General features: G+C 42.3%; 1 protein-coding gene across 3 annotated transcripts in view; it reads left to right on the forward strand.

Moving 5' to 3' along the window:
• Positions 1-25094, forward strand: part of ncam2a (neural cell adhesion molecule 2a) — a 242583-nt gene that overhangs the window by 198694 nt on the left and 18795 nt on the right. For all 3 annotated transcript variants that reach the window (XM_085801099.1, XM_085801090.1, XM_085801082.1), the window contains exons 8-15: positions 1365-1510; positions 6908-7058; positions 9891-10078; positions 11100-11196; positions 12171-12344; positions 15213-15332; positions 16315-16436; positions 17614-17788. In XM_085801099.1, coding sequence (XP_085657225.1) covers positions 1365-1510; positions 6908-7058; positions 9891-10078; positions 11100-11196; positions 12171-12344; positions 15213-15332; positions 16315-16436; positions 17614-17788 — 1173 coding nt within the window. The remainder of the gene's footprint in view (positions 1-1364; positions 1511-6907; positions 7059-9890; positions 10079-11099; positions 11197-12170; positions 12345-15212; positions 15333-16314; positions 16437-17613; positions 17789-25094) is intronic.

The raw sequence follows: 25094 nt of genomic DNA on the forward strand, positions 1-25094 counted from the left end.
CTCCACACAAAACAGAATCAGGCAGATTGTCGCAATGTGAGACAACGCCACTTGATACTGGAGGATTTTTGAACTCATGATTTACTATCAACACAACAGAAATGATCTTTGCTTATCAAATCTGTTTGACTTGTTTGAGGAGGTTTGTTGCCTAAATAACTTTTAGTCAACAAAATATTCTTTGTGTGGTTGTTTTTGTTCATTCTGTGCATGGAAGGAAGCTCAGACTCTCAGGTTATCTAAACAGAGCCGGAAAACTGACTGCAATTGTTCATTGTTCAGGTGTAGTAAAGTGTGTGTGCACTGGTGTGTGTATATGACCCCATGTTTTGACAAGCTCCTGAAATCCCTGGAGATGGCTCCTCCACCCCGAGGTTGAAGCCATGTGAAATTGCCAAACACTCCTTAGATCCCCCGCCCCGGGTGGTGTTAAAAGCATTCAGTACAGTAGTCACTATGTTCCATTTACTAGCCTTTTCCTTTAGATTCTGTCTGTCATGCTACTTTGCAAGCGCCCAGTTAAGGATTTAAGTGCAGCACAGGAAAAAAAAAAGAGGCAATCCATGATTCATGTGACATGCTCAGTGCCCTTGACATGCATGGTGTTTCAGGGCTAAGAGCATCTTATCAGGAGGAGGCTAGCAGGGTGCAGCCCCCCCGCGTTGGCACGCTCCCCAGGGCGCAGCGCCGTGCACCGAGAGGGAGTCACAGGGTGCCAGAGAGGCCAGACACAAATCTATATTTATATTCCAAACAAAATAAATAAATAAACGCACACAGAGGAGCAGGGAGGGGTCGTTGTGATATGTTTTGTATCAAACTTGAACAAAGTCGGTTTTTTTGTGTTGTCATCCAGGCCAAGACGAGCACAAAATAGACCAGAGGGCATGAGCGCCTGCTAAGCCAGACATGCAGAGTTTGACTGCAGTATATAAATGATGTTGGCCCAGACTGTCAGAACCAAAGTCATGCATCAGCTCTGTATTAAACTCCACAGTAAAGCCCTCACCCCCCCTCCCTCCCCCTCCCTGATGAGTTCCATCACCCCCCCCCTCCCCCTCCCATTCTGTCTATTCTGCTTTAGTCACCTATCTTTTTTTTTCTTATATTAAACTTTCACAGGTGAAATGGGACAGGTTCATATGTTCTACTCATAGTAGTGCATGACTTTTTTTTTCCAAAGAAATGAAATAATGCAAATTCATAATAATAAAGATAATACACAATGATTAAAAACAAGAAACAAGAAAAACAAGCAGACAGACAAACAAACAAAAACAAAAATAAAAAACAGACAGTGAAAACGTATCTTATTTTTCCTCTGATTCATGCTCTTCCCCCCTCTCGTCCTCTGCCGTCTCCAGTCCAGCCTCATATCACCCAGCTGAAAAACGTGACAGCCGTGGAGGGCAGCGCCGCCATGATCTCCTGCGTTGCCGAGGGCGAGCCTCTGCCCGACATTTCCTGGAGGAGAGCCAGCGACGGCCAGACCTTCGTGGACGGAGACAAGGTACAAACTGCCAGAGAGTCCATCTGGCTGTGTGTGTGTGTGTGTGTGTGTGTGTGTGTGTGTGTGTGTGTGTGTGTGCATCATAAAGCATGGGCTACGGTTATGAGCTTGGACACATAGGACATAACTAATAAAGAATATTCTGGCACTATAGGGGAAGATCATTCATCAGTTTTGCAAACCACATGCTTCAGAATACAGCAGAATCTGACAGAAAGCATGTGTTGCATTTATGTAAAATCATATTTTAATTTAATCTACGAGTATGGAGAATAGTCTGAACATCTTTGCAGAGGAACCTACAGTACCTGGAGCTGGAACTGGGTTTGATCCCAGACTGTACTGTACAGTATATAAAAATAGACGTTGACGCTGGTCTGGAAAATCTGGAGGTGACTCCACAAGAAAATGGCCCTACAGTACTTCTCACTTGATTTATTACCTCAGTAAATGCTTTATGGACTCGATCGCTAGTTTTAAGTCTTATTCAATACAACATGATGTCAATTTTTTCAAATTATGGTCCCATTTATAAGAAAATAAGTCAACGTTTTTAGGGTGTGGCTACAGTTTCTGTAACTTTGCAGCAATCTGCATTCATCCTGAATTCCATTGGCATTTATAAGTCTATATTAGTGGCAATGTTTTTATGTAGTTGTTTGAAATACAGTGTGTCTCTCTCTCAATGTGACATTACTGCCGTCTCTCTCGTGAAATGAGTGATTTGCCAAATGTCAGCTTTAAATAAAGCTTTGAAAGCCAGGCCTATTCTCTGTCTGGCTGTTAGTGAGATTCACTCATGAGGTTTAGATAAGACACAAGTGTCCTCAAATAACCTCCGCTTGTACAGGAAGTCACTTAGATGAAGTTACAGCCGGGAGTTTGGAGGCTTCATGCAGCAAACACAGCCAAAGTGTTTAGCCACACGTGTGTAATGTTACTTTTTATGGTAACCATAAAAGTGTCACTATTTTTGTATGGAAAGTATTTGTGTTGTGTATTAAAGGAAATAGCCAACATGAACAGTCCTCATAAAAACCAACGCTGTGATAATTATTCCCATCTGTGATACATGAAATGCTACAAATAGAGCTGTTCATTGCTGCTCAGGGCCTTTCCATTCACACGGAGGGGATTGATCCTCATCTGCTTTTGCTTTTTCATTCTATAACTGACACATGAGGCTTCAAGGACTTTTCATACTTTCAAAGCTCTACTTTTTATAATGTATTTATTTATTTTTACAGGAACTGTTTAAATCTCTTCACTTTGCAGAGATTATTATTTTCAGGGAAAGTGTGCATTCCTTTGACTCCTGAAAAGACACACACACACAACTTAAAAGATGCTAACCTTCAGTTGTGTAGATTGTTCTCAGAATCCATTACTCACTTTGTCTAAAAAATCCAAAATTGAATGAGTTTGCAGCTTTTGTTTTTTTCTTTTGGAATAGTAAATTCATCAGATGAGCTGTCGTCAATGTCAAAACAAAAAACAACCTGTGCAGCCTCACAGCTGAGGCCTTATGCAGTTCAAAAAAAAAAACATAAAAGGGGAAAAACAAAGATGGCAGCCCTTCTTTTTCTGGGGAAAAAGGTCACTGCAGAGATAAATGAATGTGTGCACTGGCTCGAATCCCTCGGGTTGATAAATCACAGCCAAAAAAATGAGAGTAAGTACTTCTCTTCCCACAGCAAATGCAATTATGGAAATGCGTAGTGCAAACCAACACACCTAAACATGCGCAAAGACAAACACGGCGTGTGCGGCGCGAGGCGTGATGGATGGCCGCAGTCATTTAGGTTTAAGTCAGGATGTTCCTCTCTCAATTTGCTCTCCAATCTGCATATCCACTCCTCTCTTGTTGAGAGACATTAAGCCTCAGAGGCCGTACGTCCCCCCCGCTGCATAATGCTGCTTCCATTCTTCTGCCTCCTTGTCAACTAACACTGTGACCCCTCGGTAAGGGAACATAATGGGATGCAGCTCCTGGAATTTAATTACAAACTGTGGTAAGAATTGAGTCTGGGGTATTGTTTCATTCATCTGCTATTGTTTTGCTTCAGAGCGGGGTTAGCTCGCTGCACCGTAGCCTCTATTCATGCAGCACAACCAAGACTGAAGAGCTGCTGACATTAAAACTCTTTTGAAGACGGCCATTGCAAAGACTGATGCACTGTACGCAGCTCAATAGACTCTGTCGATATACTCTAAGTTTTCTAGAACCTTCTAACCTTTTCCTCGGCTATTCAGACGTCAAGCTCCTTCTCATTCGATTTCAGCTCTTACTAAAAGACACTTTGCAGTTAAAACTTCAAAACATGAACCCCAGCGCCCACTGAGATGATTGTTTTGTCTCCTGATCATAAAAACAGCCGGGAAACACTGTGAAAGTACATCACAGTAATGCCCCAAACCCTCAGCTGGCCCCCATTTTCTGGAGGCAGAAAGCCATTATTAAATGTCATAGTGTTGTTGTCACAAGAATGAGGTGATACAGTGATCATTAGAGTTGTGGAACTATGAAGACCCCGTGCTCAGCCCCCACACTAAACTGTTGGAATAAGCCTCGCTCGGCAGAATTAGACTACAGGGTGTTTCCAGCCTGGCTGACATTTCCAGCTGACATTTTTAATATCGGGAAATTCTCCAGCATTTGGTCTGAAATAACACAGCAACAGTCTCCGCAATCCCATTTGAGAGATTGCATTTGAGATTTAGCTTCATATGTTCACTGTAAACCCACACGCATTCTCATTTCTGAGGCCTGATGGATCAGATAGGGAGAGGATTTCATATATTTTCTCTCTTTCGCTACCTGCTCGTCCTTTCATCTCCTCCACTCCCTCTATTCCCCCGGCTTCCACATTTCTCCGCCTTTTATCTGCCGGCGCTCTCATGTTGGTCGCTGCTCACGTGTGTGTACAGTATGTGTGCCTCCCAGTCCCGACTGCAACATGCATGATCCTGTATGTGTGTGTGTGTGTGTGTGTCCACGAGTCTGGCCGCTTGCCTTGTCTTTCCACTGAGCTGCATATCAAACAGGCTGGTCTCTAGACACAGACCCTGTCAGTCGGTGGAGAGGTGGGTGGGTGGGTGGGTGGGGGCAGCGTGGGGGTTAGAGAGTAATTTCCTGACTCAGAAGTTTCCTCCTGGAAGATTCCCCCTCCCCCCTCCCTCCTCCCTCCTCCCTCCTCTCTTCCATCTTCAGCATTTCCTATTCAACACACGCGCCTCCAGTCCCATTGACCTCGGCCGCCGACGTAAACAAGCAAAGTGTGCAGCGTCGGCGCGAACAGAGACCAGAACCTCTTAAAAGCCGCCTCAGCCTCATTGGTTAATAGCATTGCGACGATGAAGAGCACAGATAAGCCATTCTAAACAGGATCAAGCCCAAAGCAGCGGAGGAGCGACAACATGAAGAGAGCGCGATTCAGAAGAGGCGGCTTCACGGCTCAGGCTTATGAGGCTTAGACACATAATGAGTATTAGCAGCAGCGGAGAGGGGGGGGTGGGGGGGGTGGGGGGGTGTTGATAGGCTCTATCACTAGATACCGTGATAAGTGGTGACAAAAATCAACAAACAACATACAAGGTGGTAATTAGGCAGTGATGGAGGTGCTGACAGGCAGACGGACGGAGCAGGACTCACTGTTTCCTTCAGTTCCAGCACAGAGAGCAGAGAGCAGTGTTGTGTATTGATCCTCCTCTGCATACACAGTGTTTGCGGCGTGGCCTCGGCGAGACCTGGGTGGTTGGCACAGCCGAGCGTTCACCACCACGGGGCTCAACACTTACTTTGGAGAATTTACAGAACAGCACAACAGAAATCGGGAGATTATCACCAAAGACGATGCACAAGCACACAAACAAGAATCTTGCTGATTACGGCTGTAACTACAAAAAAACATCCCAAAGCATTATGGGGCATCCCTGAGCTAAATAGGCTTACTGGAAGCCTGATTCAGCCTCAGCTTGTCTTTGTATTTCAGTTGTTGTTTTTTTAATCTAATTCCTTTGTTAGGAGCAAACTAATTTGAGTGCAGTCCTACATTAACTCTCAGGCCTTGAGCTAAATAACTTTCCCTCTATTTTTACTCTATTAGAGCTGTTTGTCCAAGTTGAATTAATTGACTAATTAGAAGGAAACACTGGGAGAAAAGCAAACTTGGATGGATGAAGAAGGTTGTGTTCGGTACGGACTCGAACCGTATTCTCACACACCGCGGGCGACGATGCTAAATGTTTTGCCAAGAGGTCAGTGACCGCTTGGCAAAACTCTGTCAGTGTTTACTACTGTATTTATGGCTGCAGCATGTCTGCGAATAGATGCGTCAACCAACTTCATAATAACACAGTGAATCAGACAAAAGATTCTGTAGCCTCCGTCCATGATGTTTATTATCTGATTTACTGAAATAGGATGGATAGAAGACGTTGCTGCAAAGGTAACTCAGCACAAAAAGGAACAGAAAAAAACCCACCTCTGCTAAAAATAGTGTCTGAAGATAAAAGGCAGCAAGTGACATTGTTTAAAATGATTTTACTCAGTGTGTCTGACCTCCAAATCCTCCAATCACACAAAAAAAAACACCTGCTCCAGTCACGCAGCTCTCAGATGCATCAGCCCTGAATCCATGGGCAAGCAGCAGTGAAAGTAGTTTGCGGGGGTGGCGGAGGTTATCTGTTAGGTAACAGTCTGGAGGCTACAGCTCCATCGTGGCTGCAACAAGGATGCTCCTGGCGTGTTTTTTCTCATTACGAGTGAATGTCGATTACTGGAATGATAGCCTCGTCTGCTGTAATTGACCCGTTGCTTCAAATTGATACCATCTGTCTTCATACAGATGTAATGACCTTGTAATAAATCGACGTTTTATTGCATTAACCCTGACTCTTGTGTGACAAGTGACGGTTGCCTGCAGAGCGGTGGGAGGGGGAGGGGGGGGGTCAGCGTGGATCAAGGGGCCGTCACTCAGGCCCAAGTACAAAGTTTGTGGAGGAACTTTCTGTAAACGACTGCGTTCTCTCCTTGTATCATAATAAATCAATCATTCCTCCAGCTTCACACCGTCATAACTCATGGATGTGTCTTTTCCTCCAAGTGTAATATCGGAAATAAATTGCTAACCATATTATAAATAAGTACTAGAATCAATCTCCTCCTGTTTCGGCAGCCTAGTTCTATTTGATTAGCTGCTCTATCTCGCCCTAAAATGTTTTGGGGTTGTTGTTGCCAGGTATTTCATGTATCCCACGGCTTGTTAAGGGCAATAGATGTGTGAGAACTACAGCGGTGTAGTCAATGTTAATTCTCAATCACTCAGCTCTCTGCAGAGAAAACCTCCCAGCTCGTATTTACTGACCTTTCTCTTGGCTTGCTGCTCGTGTCTTTAGAGCCAGGACGGGCGTTTCGAGGTCCGAGGACGCCACGGCAAGTCGGTGTTGGCGATCAGCGGCGTGAAGCTCTCCGACTTGGGTCGCTTTGACTGTGAGGCACAGAGCAGGATCGGAGGCCACCAGAAGAGCATGTTCCTGGACATTGAGTGTGAGTATTTTTGCAATATCACATTTTTCTCTAGTTCTATTCAGGTGTATGTATGTTTTTACTTTATTTTTTTCTTTTCATAATCCAAACATGAGGTCATATGCATACATTCAGTCACATAGAATGATATACTTGTCATTCATTATACTTTTCCATTGGTCCTCTGAGAAGCCAGCATCTGGTTATTGCTTTTTTTACTTGCTGCCATGAGGATTATCAATAAATATCTGTCCCTGTTATGCAAATCATTTGATATGTTTCCCAAATAATATGAAAGACAAGAAAAGTCCACATCAAATCCCAGAATCCTCTTTGTTGTAGCTTGTTCTTGAGTCCAGAAAGGTTATAAGGACCAAAAAATGTATATGTAGTATGGTCTGCCATTAGTTGTCCATTTTGTCTCCAACATTGGGTCTGATGGAACAGTTTGTTTCGATTTTATTTTTGGGGTTATGAAAAAGCTCACAAAGTTCTTCCAACAAAAGTTTCTCCAACACTGTGAATTTGTGGTGGATGTCTGAGTGGGAGACCATTCCTCTGGGGAGACTGCAATATCCAACTCTCTTTCAGATTTTTGTTTAATATAGTCTGTTGAGTGGTTCTTGATCAATGAAATACTTGAATACGGATTCCCAATAATTCATCAGGTGGACTCTGAGTTGTATGCTCTCAGGAACATTTGTGTAACCAGATTGTTCTTCCATACTCTGTCCCTTCACCTCATTTTCATAATAGTGTTGGATTTGCATGTGTCTATATAAATCTTGTCTTCCTAAACCATATTTTTCAGACATAGACTGGAAGTCCTTTAATTTCCCATCCTTAAATTGACTAATGAGGAGTATGATGTAATTCCATACCTTATTCACGGTCTATCTTTTAAATCTAGGGACGCTGATTTATAATCTGGGTCATATGCTGGCCACCTCAGTATTTTTATTTCTGTTTGGATCTGAAATGTCTTCACATAATCTAACCACACATTCTATGAAAACAAACCCAGTGATTCTGGAAATCAGGTAAATCCTTAACAACAGAAGGGCAGCCCAGCAGAGATTGTACAGGTCTACTTGATATTGATAATTCAATGTCTTTCCAATTGGCTTCGTATTCAGACTTACACCAAAGAATCAAAGGTCTTAATTGTGCTGCTACATAAAAATTCCTCAAACATGGTAGGTCTGGATTTTATTTGTGTTTTTTCACCTCCCATTTCAACCTTGATATTTGTTTATCCCATACTTTAAACTGTGTGTCGGGAATTTGAACTGATAATGACTGAAATAAATATAGTAATGGAGGTAAGATAAGCTGTGTGTGTGGTTGCAACAATGATTAAGACTGTTGGGAGTCTGGTCACTGCTTTCCCTTAATGTGAAAATGAAACACATTTAAATAGATCAACAACAGAAGCAGAGGTGTGGAGTTCAAAGGTTCAGCTGTGGCTTTGTTTGGTATTGAAGACTATTATACTATCAACAACCCACCGCCACACACACACACACAGCCTCCAGAAGGGTTAATTAGTGAGAGGATATCATGCATTGCCTTTCCTTTTCCCCGGCTGACGACTCCCCCCACTTCTCTGATGAGCGCACCCATTCCTCAGCGCTGGTTGTTTGGGGTTATTTGGGGCGGGCTATCCCCTGCCTAATGAGCTCTGAAGCAAAGATCTCCATTCTGGCCTCAGAATGATTAGGTTCATTATGAGAGCGGCTGTGTTGTCTGAACAAGACCAATGGAAAATGCACTTTTCGGTTGCGGTATTCCCGACTTGAAGCTCAGAGGAACAACAGAGCGAGAGGGCAAACAAACAGATCTATTCACAGAGACAGAGCCAGGATGAAATGAATACTGTACCTCTGTTGTCACAAGGAAACCAATTTTCTCCTCTTCGGGCTTAGGTGACTTTCAGGTTCATGGATTCGCTTCAAAACCTGCATCGCATAGTTCTTGAAAAGTTGACATTTTGGAAATAAAAAAGTTTGACAGCATCCTCATGTTGAAAGAAAAAGAAAAGGCATGAGGCTGCTGTCTTTACACTGTGAACCTGCTCTGCTGGAGCCACAGCTGACAAGTCGCTCTCAGACTCTGCAGAAAGACACAGACTGTGTGTGTGTGTGTGCATGCGTGTGCGTGTGTGTGTGCGTGTGTGGCGGGGCTGAGCCAGCTATCGCCACCAAACTAATGAACTCATTTACTAAGTCAGTGCAGGCTGCAGGGGGATAACACGTCCTCGGCTGTGACAGAGAGCCAGGCATCAATCTCTTTAATGGAATCCTGCAAGCGAGCATAAAACAACCATAATGCCTCTCTGACTGAGCCGGGCCGACTGGGCCCAGAGAAATCCACACGACAGCTCGCCGCTTCCACCGTCCATTACTGCCCTTCCTATTTGCTGGAGCAAATGAGCTTCTGTTTGCATCCTTTATTTTTATTCCTAGGGAGATGATCATACAGGAGAGGAGACCCCCTCCTTCTTTTTTCCCCTCTGTCTCTCCTTTTCTCTCTCTTCCAGCAGAACTTGGCTTGAATTAAGTGAAAGTTTTTCTTTTTAACATTGCAAAGAGAGTTTGGGGAGCATTAATGAAATGCATTTTCTTTTTCTCCCTTTGAGGAATTTGGGGGTTAAGCCTTAGTAAGTCATTTTTATGTCTTTGATCATCCAACGCAGCTCCACCTTTGATTTGAGCGTTTAATTGGCTGCCACAAATTCCTGACATACCACCAGTTACTCCGTTAGCAATTCAGGTCTTGTGTTAGTGTTAGTGTTAGCACTACTACTGTTGTATAAATGAGGAATAATGTGTGTATTTTATTTCTATTTGGCAGATATACCAAAGTTCCTGACCAATCACACCATCTTTTATTCGTGGGAGGGGAACCCGGTCAACATCAGCTGCGACGTGATGTCCAACCCCCCGGCCACCATGCTGTGGAGGAGAGAGCGCTTCACCATCTCTGCAGAGGCCACGGCCAACACGCGGGTGCACAGTGCACAGGGCAAGTCGGTGCTGGAGGTGAGTGCAGCTCCTATTGAACTCTCACACTACTTATCTTGTCCCCATTAAGTAGCATCGACATTTGTAAAATAATGAATTGATTTAGAGTGAGAGTGCATTGATCTACATACGTTTTTATCATAGTGATTAAAATAGTTCCAGCTCCTGATTGTTTTAAAACATCCAAGGTGGAGATGTCATGTGATGGTGGCTGTGGTTTACTATTTTCCGACATTTGATAAATGAAACACTTTAAATCAAACGTACTGACAGATTCATCGAAAAGAAAACTAGAAAACTTGTCATGTCAGTGATTGTTAATAGAATTAATCCAAACAACTTTTAATTAAATAGATAGTTCTCAGTATAAACAGCTGTCATATTAATACAACATTGCATAGAGATGTGGTTCCCAACTATCCCAGCAAGTGGGCTGACGAATCCTCTGCAAAACAGAAAAACTTGTTGAAAAGATGTAATTATATTAAAATATATAAAAGAAAGAGAGGTTTGTCATTATTATAAAAAAAGGTGTTGATCTAAAAACATATTATTTAGCCTTTGTATGTTTAGGTGTCAGACATTTTTGAGATTTGGAGACACTGGAATAGAGAATTGAGAGCGACACATTGTCTATTGTTACATTAACATCACTTTTGTAAATCTTATTTTTATGTTGAATGTTTGTCTCCACCACCTGATCTTTTTTTGGTTTCTCCTGCACATTTGTTGTATCTATTCTATATATAGTATGTTTTTTGTTGTTCTTCTCTTTTATCATGCTGTTTTATTTTTATTTTTTTCTCATGCGCTAACAAATCAAATCAAATCACATTACATGTCACCATTTGACTTGTTTTTAGAGTGCAACTTTAAATGTATGTTTTTAGTTGAGTGAGCTCCATAAACAAAGCTACACTAACCCCCATTGTTTCAGAACATAATTAGAAATATCAGAGGACAAATAAAACCAAACCCATTTGCTTTACCGTTAGAGATTTGTAAGAATGAAATAATGATGATCATTTCCTGGTCCTAGGTGACTCCTATGTCTGACAGGGACTTCGGCCGCTACAACTGCACAGCCAGGAACAACATCGGAGTTCGATACCAGGAGTTCATTCTGGCCCAGGCAGGTGAGTCTGCACTGCTGCTGCTGTGGAGCCGCTACACTGACTGTACCTGAGCTAATGAGACTGGGGACTTCATTTGGAGTCCAGCATGTGTGCAGTCATGGACCTCACATCTTTTGAATCACTAATTCTAACCATCCAGCTCCTCTGTAACCTTCTACCTCTCCACTAATAGTAATAGCCTTATTTGCAATTCTCAGGAAGATAAATTCCACTACAACTCCCAGCTCCTATTCAGGCTAGCCTAATCTCAAATAGTACCATCTGATTTACCCTACGCCTCGCTATTCACTGAAGTAGCCCCTAATTTACTGTAGCGCAGACTAATACACAACAGTGCAGTCCAATTATCTTTAGTGCTGATTGAATTGCTCTGCGAAGGGAGAAAGCAGTGAACAAAAAGCTGACCTAATATGTAGTCTTGCAGAAAACAATGAGTTTTGGAAGTGGTTCTGACACTTCACAAAGGCACACAAACACACACACACTCACACACTGTAGTAAAAGTTGGAGTCAATAATGGAGATCTGCGGGTAGATCTTGAGTGGAAGCTGAAAACACTCATCACTCCTCCACAGCCCAGCCCTGTAAAAACCAGTAGGAGTTGCATTTCTAGAAATAAGTTTGTAGTGAATTCAGTCTGTTTTGATTTTTAATGAAGCCGACACGAAATCTGAGAATCAGGCGCTGGTATTTTTCAAGTGGGAACATTGAATAAAAGAGCATACAGTTGGTTTGCAGCTCAAAACAAGCCCAAGGACAAATCAGCAATCCATCTGAGTGATGTGGCAGCTTCCATCAAACTGGTAAATCGCTTTCCAGGCCTGGAATTACTGCGGCTGTACAGTAATGTCTGTCTTTAGTTAGATTATGTGGATGGCAGTGATGTAATAGGTAGGACGCAGACGAAGCAGCATCTACATCTACAGCACTCCAAGTATTCACATCCTGACCCCAATCCCTGTGTGTCTTTCCAGATGTTCCCTCGAATCCGTACTCGGTGCGTCTGTCAGCCGTCTCCCAGCGCCTGGCGACCGTCACCTTCATGAAGCCCGACTCGCACGGCGGCGTGCCCATCAGCTTCTACCTGGTCCAGTACAAGGAAGTGGGCTCACAGGACTGGAGAGACGTCAAGTCACACAGCGTCCAGAGTGAGTGTCCTTCACCTGATTTACCTGTACAGACAAATAGGAGTAAAATATAGAGAAGATGACTGAGCTGTGGAGGCAGAATCCATTAAGACCGTTTGTCCACATCTAGTTCTGTCTCTGTTTCCATACTGAGGTAGTCTGGATCGGTCGTATTCATAAGAAAGCTTTCACCTGTTCACATGCTCGGCTCATTTCATGGACAGAGACGAGTATCTGGAGGTTTAGAGAGGCTGCAGTGATGCACAGGTGAAGGACAGGACATACTCTCTGTCTTTCATACTCAAAGGCCACTGACCCTCTGAAATGTTTACATTCCACTAATGTCTGAATAGAGCATGACAAAGGAAATCATTCTCTCTCTCAAAGCATTTGCACCCTCGTCCTGGTATAAATTACAGAGTCATCTTAAATTGGATTATCTCCCAAGTATGGAAGATTTTAAAGCTAGGATCAAGGACTATTTGACTACTGAATGCACATGTTCTCTCACCGAACGCAGCTGGTGATTATAATGTATTGATGCGATTTGCTGTTACTGTTTTAGCTGTTTTTATGTTTGTTTTGTTGATGTTGTCCAAATGTGTACTTGATGTGGATGTACTGTGCTGCTTTCTTGGCCAGGACCCCCTTGCAAAAGAGATTCTGAATCTCAATGGGATTATTCCTGGTTAAATAAAGGTTAAATAAAAAAAAACATAAGATGATAAAGTAAAGGATCATGAAAGCTTTACAGTACATCACCATATTTCAATTACTGCTGACAGACAACAGAATAAATATGAACATAAATATCTATGCTTGTACGTGACATTTTCCTCAATTAAATAATAAATAGTTCTCTAGTCAAGCAGCAGGAGCAGGCCCTAGGAAATTATTATTCAAAATCGTTGTTAAAAATTCCTACAAGGTTAATATGTTTTCACAGAATAAAATGTATTTGGTTGATCATACTCTATTTTGTTAAAATTCTGCTATTCACATGAGAAAAGATGAGTTCAGTGACCATAGTAACTATAATAAAAAGGCGACTACTTCACATCTGAGGGAAAATAATATTTCTCATGTGTGAAGCAACTTAAAACTTTCAGCTTCTCCTCACCAGTCCAGGGAGATCCCACCTCTACAGGCCACATTAACACCGTGTCCAGCTCTAACAAGCCTTTCCGCCTGTTAACACCTGCGCTCATCAGCTGACACCTATCAAGCACGAGTCTGAAGCGTGTCCCGTGATCCGCCACGCGTTCCTCCAGAGCCTCGGCCCTGAGATGTCGTCGGGTCACGACGAGCCTCAAAACACCTGACGGGCAGAGTGCCACAGCCTGTCAGAGCTGAAAGGGCACGCTCCTCCTCTTCTTATGCTTTACGACTCCAAATTGATTTCCATGCCTGTTGGTGGGGAAGTGCTGTACACCACGAGGTGAAGGATGGATGGAGGGAAAATGGAAGCCAGAGGACGAATGGTTGGGTGATAAGCAGGTCCGACAAACCTGAAGGGCTTATCACTAATATCCCTCATTTCAGAGTCAGTTACAATATGGAGATTCAGTGAGAGGAATACTAAACACCAGCTAGGACTTGAACTGTGTATGTAAAAATACATTACACGTGTGCTGAGGAGGAGAATACGGCACATGTAATGACATATCAGGGCTTAATTATCATCATTTAGCTACATGTGGCTTTTTATTTCAATAAAATATGAGACTAAAATATTAAAATGATGAGCTGGACTAATTACAAGTCGTCATATAATCATAGAAGCCACCTCAGATATCCTCAGTGGAAAGTACTTACACAATAAACTCTTCAACATAATGAGATGCCTGGACTCGTTTCATTCCAATGCTTTTACCCAAATTGAAATGTCTGCTTATAGCCAGGAAACGAAGCTAGCATGGCTGCAAATTGCAGGATTTGTTTTCAGTTCTGGGACTAAAGAACTGCAAAAGCACCTATTACCATTCAAGTATTTAATTTGAGCGGACTGACAAAAACAACAACTTTCACTCAAGCTCATTACACTGCTGGCTTTTCTGAATAGTGGAGGTTATGTAAACAGACTCTAATCATTGTAGAATTTAAATGGGACTCTGCAGTGTGCTCTGATAATGAGATCTCCTGTTTCCCTCCATCATAAATGCAATTTACAGTACGAACGCAACATACTACACTGCTGTTATCTGCAGTCAGAGCTCTGGTATCACTCAGAATTACACTCACATCCCATCTTGCGATGCATCACTGATTATATCTTATTGTTCAGGATAATAGTGGGTGTGCATCTGGTTTTTCAACTCCAGTCATTTAGTTTGCAGTTCAAAACATTCAACTTGTGATATTTTCCTTGTATTCACATAGTGTTTATCTTTAGTACTCCACATACTAGTCTCTCTAGCCGACCACCCTGCATATTGTGACAGAGCTCCATCCGGCTGCTGTAATAATGGTCTGTAGACAGCATATTTATTCCTCAAAATGACTCATCATGAAAGTGAAGTCTGACATGACTCTGAACAAACATGCACACTGGCACAGTAACAGCCTCCCCTCTATCCAGGTTAATTGGGTGCACAGCGCCAAAACAAAAATAATTTCCAAAGCAATCGTTGCATAAGAATTTGGGCCACAGGGCCTCCATCAAGCATGAACAGTGCACATACAGGTGTACAGGGCAAATAAAACAAAGCAATGACGGCTGTCTATTTTCACATTTAGACTAATATGTAAAAGAAAATGCCACACATCAAACATGGGCACAAATTGAATTTCAGGCTTTGCACAGTTCGTCTGTTCCCTCATCTTTTCCTGTCTGTAATATTCAAACACATATTTCCCGGTGAGGTGACCTCTGCCTGTGTCTCTCTGCAGCGACAGTGGTGCTGACCGGCCTGGAGCCCAACACCACGTACGAGGTCCGAGTGGCGGCGGTCAACGGGAAAGGTCAGGGGGAGTTCAGCCACACGGAGGCCTTCCAGACTTTACCCATCCGTAAGCTCCCACTCTCTTTTCTTCCTCTTTCATCTTTCAAAATAAGAACCTCTCAAAGAAATGGCTGAAACTACTCTAACAGCCACTTAACATATGGATCTGTGAAATGAAGTTTGGTCGTAATCACTTCAATTTGTTGCTACAATGGGCCCGTAGATTGGGTTAATTGTTAATTATCAGCCGTTAACAAATGAAGATGTGCTGTAGATAATTACGTACAAATCCCACTCAACAAAAATGTCGTATTTATTATAAAATTGGGCAGTAAGCACTAATGTAACTGCCCAGGGCATTTATTTGACTTGATATCAGAGAGATCTGGGTGTGATTTCATAAAATAAAATAAAGATATTTGACAGAACTGCAAACATACTGTTAAATTTCAAAAAGCATCAGCACCTTGGTGAAAATGAGACTTATTTGCCGTTTTCTGTATCTCTGACGGGCTTACAGTATGTTTGAGGTGGTTACAACCCCCTCGTATTTCAGTGATATGAATCCATAATATTGGAATAGATCCTGTCAAATTTGTGTCTTGATGTAAAACTGCTGCATTAAAAATGTTATACTGCAGGGATTTTATGATAAGCATTTTATTTATTCTGGCAATCTGGCACAGCAGGATTGCAGTAAATCCAGGCAAGGCCATCAGGAAAAAAAAAGTGTTTCCACCGTTAATATTACACAGCAGTGCAGCTACTGAGAATGAATGTTAGGGGGGAGATCCAATTAGCAAAATACAGTGAATAATAAGAGCCCCCAGTCAACATTAGTTATAGCCAGGCAGGGGGAGTTGCCTTGTAATATGAATTTAATTCAGCTTAAATCCTCCCCTCTCCTCGTACTGCAGCCTTATCTCATATCTCACATTGCCACCTGCTCCCCTCCTTGGGAATGCACACACAGCCACACACACACACACACAAAGACGTTTTGTCTCGCGTCTCTTCTGAAGCCTCCTTCTGGTCCATGTCTCCTCCAGGAGAGCCAAGTCCGCCAGCGGTCCACGGCCAGAGAGGAATGGGCAAGGCCTACAGGCTGGGGCTGGTCAAACAGGACGATGGAGGGATGCCCATCGTGGAGTACATAGTCAAGTACAAGACTGTGAGTAATTCACAGTTAAACATATCAAGGTGTCACACTGATGGAAGTACAGTATGTCTCGCATGAACGTCTAGACTCTAACAATCAGTCTGATTGGAGGTTTTCTCTCTCATTGTGCCACATGAGAGATGCCAAAACACCTCACAATCATGCAGTTCTCATTCTTCAACCCAAAAGCAACATGTGACAGTGGAAATGCTTTCTCCTCCCGCTTGATTGTGTTTGACTCAATAGTTTGATAGGTTCCTGTTGACTGAGCTGAGGGAGTGTGTTGGCGGTAAAACCAGTAATGTTCTGCTTGAGAATCTCTGTTTTTCAATCCTTGTGACACTTACCGTTCATGTTTTAAATGAGAGCGCTCACACGCTCTCTGAATTCACTCATCCATTTAAATAGTTGATTTTTTTTGTATGTAAAATAGCAACAAAAAAAAGCAGCTTAAGCTCACAAGAGCAGCTGAGATGACGGAGAATAGATGGTGCTTGTACAAAACCTCACCACAGGACTAAGTGGATTTGAGCTGGTCTAAATCTCATATCTCCCCATTGCTAATGTGTCCAAGCAGACATGTCTCTGTCTCAATGAGGAAGGGGTAGTGATTGAAAACACGCTGTGGGAAAAGAGGGTCAGGAAGTCTCATTTACACCCTCCATCTTGCCTTCTTTGCTCAGCTCTCGTGCGTCCTGTGATAACGTGCCAAGCAGGCGAGAATATTAAGCACACAGCACTTTTGGCATGTTTTCAACATTCAGCTCTCAGCCTGAGTTTATATTGTTTTCAATTCTTTGTTTACGATCGGTCTCAAGATGAAGCAGGAGGAGGGAAAGGGAGAATAAGGCGAAGGAAGGGTAAAAAGAGAAAGAGCCGAGGCCACAAAGGACTGGAGACATATCACAGAACTTGTGTGAAGTGGATGAAAAACAGGAGGATTACCCTTTTTCTTTTCACCTATGCGAGTGCATCTGTGTAGGCGCTTCGCGTCTGCGTCTCCGTTTCTGATGGTAGGAACTCCCCAGATTAAAAACACAAAGGGTAAGCTGTTGTTTATCGCGAAAAACAACATTTCCCCTGCTCTCCTTTGATGCTCACTGACAAAAATGAAATGTGGAGAATTTATTCAAGGGTAAGCAGACTATTCTTTACATTCGTCTTTGTCTCCTCTTTATTCTCCCGCCAGGATAAAGAGGAACAGTGGATGACCAAGCTCGTCCCAGGAGCGAATGATTTTGCGATGCTTCAGCCGCTGCAGTGGAACACGAGATATGAAGTGGAAATCACAGCGCGTAACGTCAAGGGTCTGTCGGAGCCCACCTTCTATCAGTTCTTCATGCCACAGAAACCGGACATTACAGGTAAAACCATGATAAGGGAAGACTTCACCGTGTCTTTTTGTCTTTTTTCATATACAGTTGTGCTCATGAGTTTATGAGATTTTGTAACCGTGTACCATTCTTTAAGGAAAACATGAGTGATCAGGCAAAACAGATTTCTCTTGTTTTTAATGGGATTCAAATGAAACTGTGAGACATCCCAAAATAACACAATCATTAAAAAAAAAAGATAATCAGAGCCTGGCCAACAAATTTTTGATGGTACCAGACTGTGGCTTGGTACCAACCGAACCCCTCAATTTCCACTTTTATGAGAGATGATTGGCTTTCTCAAGTCTTTGGATATTTTTTTTAATCCTTTTTCTGTTTTATAAAGTTGAACAACCTTCTATGTGTATTTTATCAGGGTAAAACTTTGAGGGTATGTAAACTCAGAGCCATTTTGATGGTTGCACTTATTATTAGGATTTAAAAAGAGCAAACACAATTGTGTGATAATAAACCCGAAATATCTTATCTCGCCACCGATGGCCTCATTCGCTGTCGTAGGTCAAACAGAGACGTGAGCAAACGAGAGAGAGACTTTTGCATATCCAGTTAAAAGTTCTTTGTAGTTGCTTTAACTTGTGGTTGAAAAGAGTTGAACGCCTTTTGGAAAACCACCAGAGAACTATCTTTTTGAACTTGTTGTGTTGTGGTGTGTTCATGCCACTGGAAAGAGTGATAGCGTTGCCGATAACAAAAGCAAGAGAGCAAGATGTTCCAGTCCAGATAAAGCGAGCTGTGGAACACGGCAGGGTCCTGTTGCTGCGATGCTTTCTGGACAAATGAGGCGGCTGTCAGGAGAGAAATTGGCGCCTGTGCTTCTCCTGCAATGGATTTCTCCCCGTATGATCGTTGAATGACATTTAAATGTGAGAGTCCAGAGAGAAGCCCTTTTGCTCAGAAGTTGTTTTTGCTGGTGTTAGATTGGAAATCTGAGCATGTTTCTGCTGTAAGATTTCATCCTCGCCGCTGTGAAAACCTCAGTTTGACAACGCATCATTTCACACATCGCTTCTTTGAGAGTGTGAGAAATAGTGAACAAGCAGAGCAGCAACATGATAGATGCAATGTTGACAGTGAAAATGGTGAGGATGATTATTGTACTATTATCGGAGTAGAGTTAAGGTAGTTAAAATGATCTCTGCATCTTCTGGACATGCACACGTGACACATTGCTCCATGCTCCACTGCACACAGGTACTGTATGGCTAAAAGGCAACAGCCAGGGAAGAAGTAATTGGATGTGAGACAAGAATGTGATTGGAATTAATTCAAGATAGCTGACAAAGAAAAACCACACACTAGGGGTTCATTCATTCACACCGGCTCAAGTAAACAGCACAAATGGTGCAATCACACCAGGGCTGGCTTCAAAGAAGAAGTGAAAACATCCTCAGGCTTTAGTTTCTCTCTCTAACGTATCATTTCTCCTTTTTTCCATCCATCATGGGGGTCTCCTTTGCAATTCTGCAGCAGGAGTGTTTCTGCATGGTTAGTCAACACGCAGACGGTCATAGAAGCCAGAACACAAACACGGACATCTTACTGCACGTCCTTGTGTTGAGGTTACGTGTTTCCTCCTCTTGAACAGTGTGCATGTTGTGCTGCTCGTGGAGTGGAGGTGTGTGAAGCTCCTCAGGGCCATATGGGCTGAACACGCATGCACACGCGTGGAGAAAATGCTAGCAGAGACTTTGAAGTGTGCACCGTTCCACTTTGAAGCCAGAGCACACACGTTTAAAGATACATGTATTGTTGAAATAAAAATGTCATGTACACTTCCCACTGCAGACCTCACATTCACGCTTAGAAAAAAAAAAAGCTTGTTTCAGTGTTATTTTTGCTTCAGTACCACATCCATTTGTGCTGTTTTCGATCGAGCCAGTGTTTGCCTCTGTCATTACTGCACTGGTTAAATGGCCTGTGAGAGTGTGCGCTGCTTTTTCAAACACAAAACAAGACCAAGGAACAGCCGGCTTAAGGCGGGCCATTTCGATTGACTGTCCTCTCTTGTTAGCGAACAGCGGTGCATCATGGGAAAGAGCCCGAGAGAGACAGGGACACAGGGAGGAAATGCTTTTCTCTTAATGTCTTCGTTTGAAGAAGAGTAGGAGAGCTGAGGTTTAGTGGAGGGAGGAAATGAAGCAGCAGACGGTGGAGTGTTGTAGTGTGGCGACACGGAAAAGTTTCACCTGCTCAAACTTTGTCTCACAACTTTTTCTGTCTCTCCTCCGCCCACTCAGACCTCCTCCTATTTTCCAAACCAATCACCAGTCCCACACCGGCCCTACACCAATTTCCTGCTTCATAATTGCAGCTCATGTTTACTGCATTTTCATTAAAGTCGAGCCGTAACCGTCAATATTTTTCTGCCAAAACGATGTTCATTTATTCCGACAGTCTGGCAAAGTCGTGCAGGTTAAACAGAGAAATTACTCCCAGTTCAGATTTCCTGCTGCACTGAATCAAATTGGCTGTTACAGAAAGCCCGGTCAGTGTTAGCTCTATCAACAATATTAGATGTGAATCTGATCAGTGATCTGTCAGTCTCAATTGTACACCATCTTTCCAACTCATCGCCTCCTTTTTTTATCTTTCTCTTCCCTCATACACACACACTCGCATGCAGACTTGATGAAAGAAACATCCCCGTGTTGTTGTTCTCTATAGTGTCTCACCCACCAATTTCCCTCCTCATTTCTCTCTCTGTGTGTATTATGCAGCAGGGTATTGAATCTGCACTTTGCTGTTTTTTTCCCCTCTCCTCCTCCTTTTGTTCGTCCTATTTTAGTTTCTAACAGACTGCATAACCTTCGTACCCTCCCACTCACAGAGAATCCTTTAAGAAAAACGCCATTGATTGCAGCACTGGCCTTAGATCCTTTTCAATTTACTCCTCTTCCTTTGGTTTTTTTTTTTTTTTTTTAAATCAAGCCATTCCTTTCACCTCCTAAACCTCTACAGAATCCTACAGCGGGTATATCATTGATGGTATAAACTTGTATGTATAATAATCTAGATATAGCAGCATCGCTCTTGATATAGAGACATACTGCATGTCCTGTATGTCCTATGTTGTATTTCTATGGGTTGTCACTATGACCACCAATGGAGGGAACCACCAAGGGCCCCCAGCTAAGAAGGGGCCCCTAATTGCTATAGATTTTCTATGAGTTGTGACTCTATTCTAAGTCACATTCAACCTGCAGTAACTTAGAAAATGCCCTTAAAGCGCTTTTCATTGTCAGCGTGCCGCCATCCCACATACAGTAGAGATTAATGGACTGCTGAGCTCCTAACACCTGTTGCTGAGTCTCCACTGCTTAAGCCTCAAGGTAACATGCAATTCAATTTCAAACATTAAAATACAGCAGTTATTACATAGGGAAATGGCATTCATTGGCTGTTGTGGTGTAAAAGAAAGTAGAATAGAGTGGAAAATATAAAAGGTGAAGTTGTGAAGTTGAAGTATATGTCAACCAGAATGGTGAATGGATACAAAGAAACAACTCAGTCCGGCACAGGTAGAAAAGTGAACAGTAAGGTGCCTCTATTTAACCTGAATATTTTAATTTTTATAAAGCTTTATACTTCTGCTCCTCAGTTCTATTGATTCTAGTGGGAATTTTTTGCCAAACATATAATTTATCTCATTTCTATGAATAAAATGTCTCACCAGTAAGTAAAATATGATGAAATATCAGTTATTAAATTATCTAGCAGTATTGAAAAGAGTAAAAAAAAAGCACTTGAACTTGAACTTGAACATGCTTCCATACATTGTGTTCCTATACCCAACACCCACAAGTGGAGAAAGAGAGAAATGAGGCTTAATGGAGGCTCCACGCCTGCTGCAGTGTGGTGGTATTTCTTGTGTTGAGCTTTGTTATGACTGCTGTATTTCCTCTTGGCTCTCTCCTCTTCTTCTCCTTCCAGTCATGCGCCATAAAAAGCTGTGATTGAAACGGGCATCATAGATTTTGTTTGCAATAATCTCATCAAAGCACTTGAAGAAATAATCTGGGAGAGCTTCTCTTCTTCCTCCTCTCCCTCCCCCAAGTGAAACTTTTCCCGGAAGCGTTGCCAACAAATCAAAATGGGAAAAGAGTACTTTTACAACCGTCCATTACATTAATCAATCCTCTCATCAATTTCCAAAATGAAAGCCATTATTTTTAAAGCCATGTAATGAAAAAGATGCATGACTATCGAATCTGTTGTTTGGGGATTTACTATTTAAAAAGGCGACTCATAAACTATCCAGGCTGGCTCAGGTAAAACCCTTTGATCTTATTATTATGACACAGAATAAAAGTGGTGAATGTTTCCCTGCTACAGCAGAATAAACTACCTGCAAGCATTTCAATGTAACTACTAACACTATCAGTCACAGAATGGTATCCAGCCAGCCAAATAAAGAAAGGCTGAGGTTAGAAAAGAGCCTGACAATGAAGCATTAGTTAAATTCTCACGTCCTGGGTCCAGTAAACAGCTTTGATGTCTTTGCTCTTTATCAAACAGTTTTATTCCAGATAAAAAAAAATCCTCTTGAGATTTGGTATCTGCTGCTGAGATGATGTGAGTCAAAATGTTCTCAAACTGAAGACGACGTCGACGACATAGCAACAGTTGTTTAAACCGTCCTCAACAATATGATACATGATCGCGGCTGATGTTTACATGTTCACTCTCTCATTTATTCATCCAACACAAATAATTCCCGTCGAGATGAAAGGGTTGTGTTTCTGTTGGAGCGCGTTTAACATCAGACAATATCACTGTCGACGAATTAAATATTTCATCATAAGCCAGACAAGTGAAGTGAAGGACTTCCTCCTGAGACAGTAGGAAAGCAGGAGCAATGGCCCAGATCTAAGACACACAACAAGACACAGTTTGTGTTATTTAAACTGTTGTCAGTAAAACACTTAGCGGCTGCCCTGCCTGTACTGTTTACTCTCTGTGTGCTGTGGATTTAAATCGTTTTATATTAAAGTTACTGTAGGTTAGGAGTTGGACTGTCCTTGACTTTAGCTATCATTAAAAGTATATTCCTTATTAGGAATTTAATGGTTTTTATTTACAAAGCCTTACTTTGCCTTAACTGTTTATCTTACCAGCTTAATCTCACTTAGAATTTGTAATTTGCACACTCGTTCGCAGGATACCTTGGTTCTACAAATTCCCAGTATCAGGACAGAATTAGGGAAGACTGCCTTTCAGTTCTATGCCCCCCAAAAGTGGAATAACCTACAAAGCTGTCTGGATCATCTTATTTCTTTAGATATCTTTAAAAACTTCTATCTATAATGTTCTACAGCCTGTATGTAATTGTGGATTATGATTTTGATTGTATTTCTATATTGTATAATTGTGTGCTTTTGTAATCAGGGCGTCATTGAAAAAGAGAGCTCACTCTCAATTGACCTTCCTTGAATAAATAAAGGTGAAATTAAAAAAATAAATGATCACAAATGAGGCTCCTGCAGCATTGTGATTGACGTTGTGGTTTTAGTATATTTGAATCAGTGTCCTGCTGTCTGTCTGTTCAAACTATACAGAGATCAAGGACCTTGATGACGCCTGAATTAAGCCGCAGCCCCAGATTGCAGCAATTACAGAAAAGTGGACCAAATTTCTTTGAAGTCTTTTGAGGATGATTGTTAAGGATGTCGTATTATTCTAAGCTAAGAGTAATTACTCATGTTTTTTTTCATTTCCTCTTCACTGGCTCTTGGGTGCACTTCAGGGCTCCTCTTCCTTCTTGGAAACGGTCAGAAAGGAAGAGCTCATCCCTCTTCTTCCAGCTATGCAGGATCTAATGATTATCTTTAATTCTCTTGGGGGGCTCCTCAGACAAACTTCTCCCTTCTACCCTGCTCATCACATCCCAAAGTGAGCACTCAGGAAGAATCCTCTCTCGCATCCGCAAATGACGATGTTTATCGGGCTACAGATTAGCACCTGCCACCTCCTCAATCAATGGACGTCCGATTTGCCATAATTAATCAAGTGTCTTTCTCTCACATATCCAATTGAGGGACAGTCAGCTACGGCTCAGGCCTAATGAGTTTGTATTGTCACGGTGAGATGTGTATGAATGGCTTCAGGTGCCACACAAGCAGTTGGGTGTCTAGCGATTGAATAATTCTGCTAATGGGCCGATATATCAACAAGTAATCAGAAGAAGTCAATAAAAGGGTTAATAGAGCAGGGAAATAAGAATTAATCACCAGCATGTTGGAGAGTTTGTGAAAACTCAAGTCACGCAGAACAAACAAATGATTTCCAAGAGGCTGTGAGGAGAACACTCAGCGATAAACCAAAGGTAGATAGCATGAAATGTGGTTTGTAAGCCGAGTTACAAACAACTCAACTCTGCCTCACTGTAAGACTTTTTCTCTCAACCTCTCTCTGTCTATCTATCCTTATATATCAGCCTATTCAGCTTGTACTGTGCAGTAGGCCTATTGTTCTGTAGCCTCCAATAATCTTAACCAGATAAAATAACAATAATGTAAGACATAATGCAAACAATGCCAGAGAAAAGTACAGGCAAAGTAATTCTGATGATAATCTACCTAGATCGATATAAATTGAAAGCTTGAAAGAGTCGTTCTATGTGAAATGTGCTGTGAAGGTCTGAAAATACATTAAAGAAAAAAACCAAGGAGGAAGGAGAAGAGAAAGTGAATAATGTGAGTGAATGTTCAGCGGTGAACTCATGTGTAACTCAGGAGAATTAGAAGAAGAGCTGTTCTTTGACAACACTTTGCCAATTGTTTTCTGACAAAGAAAATAAACCTCCTTAATCCAGCATCAATGCAGAGCCCCATCCATGTCCATCACCTGGTCGTCACTGGCAACACAGAGTCAGTTTTATTATCATCCTCGGCCCTCGGCGGTGTTGGCTCTGCTCTGTCAGTGGATGTTTCTACTAGCTTGACCTCCAGCAGGAGAGCATGAAATGGGGAATGATGCTGCAGCGTGGACACTTTTATTGATACAGCGAGGTGGGAGGGGGAGCGAGGCAGGAGGGGGGGGGGCAGCAGAGTCAAAAAATCACCACAGAGGACACGGACCCCATTGTGCTTTTCTACTGGAACAATGAAGATACACTCAGTGAATGTGTGGATGTATTTCATGCCGAGGCATATCAGTGACTGAGCCATTTTTAGACAAGGACAGGGTGAGGAACAAACTAAAGGAGAACACAAACATGGAGCTTTTGATTTGTTCACCATGGCACCAAAAAAAAAGGAACATGTTGGTACAAATGGAT

This window comes from Trachurus japonicus, chromosome 2 (genome assembly GCF_045865225.1).
Source record: "Trachurus japonicus isolate A0001 chromosome 2, Traja_1.0".
NCBI lineage: Eukaryota > Metazoa > Chordata > Actinopteri > Carangiformes > Carangidae > Trachurus > Trachurus japonicus.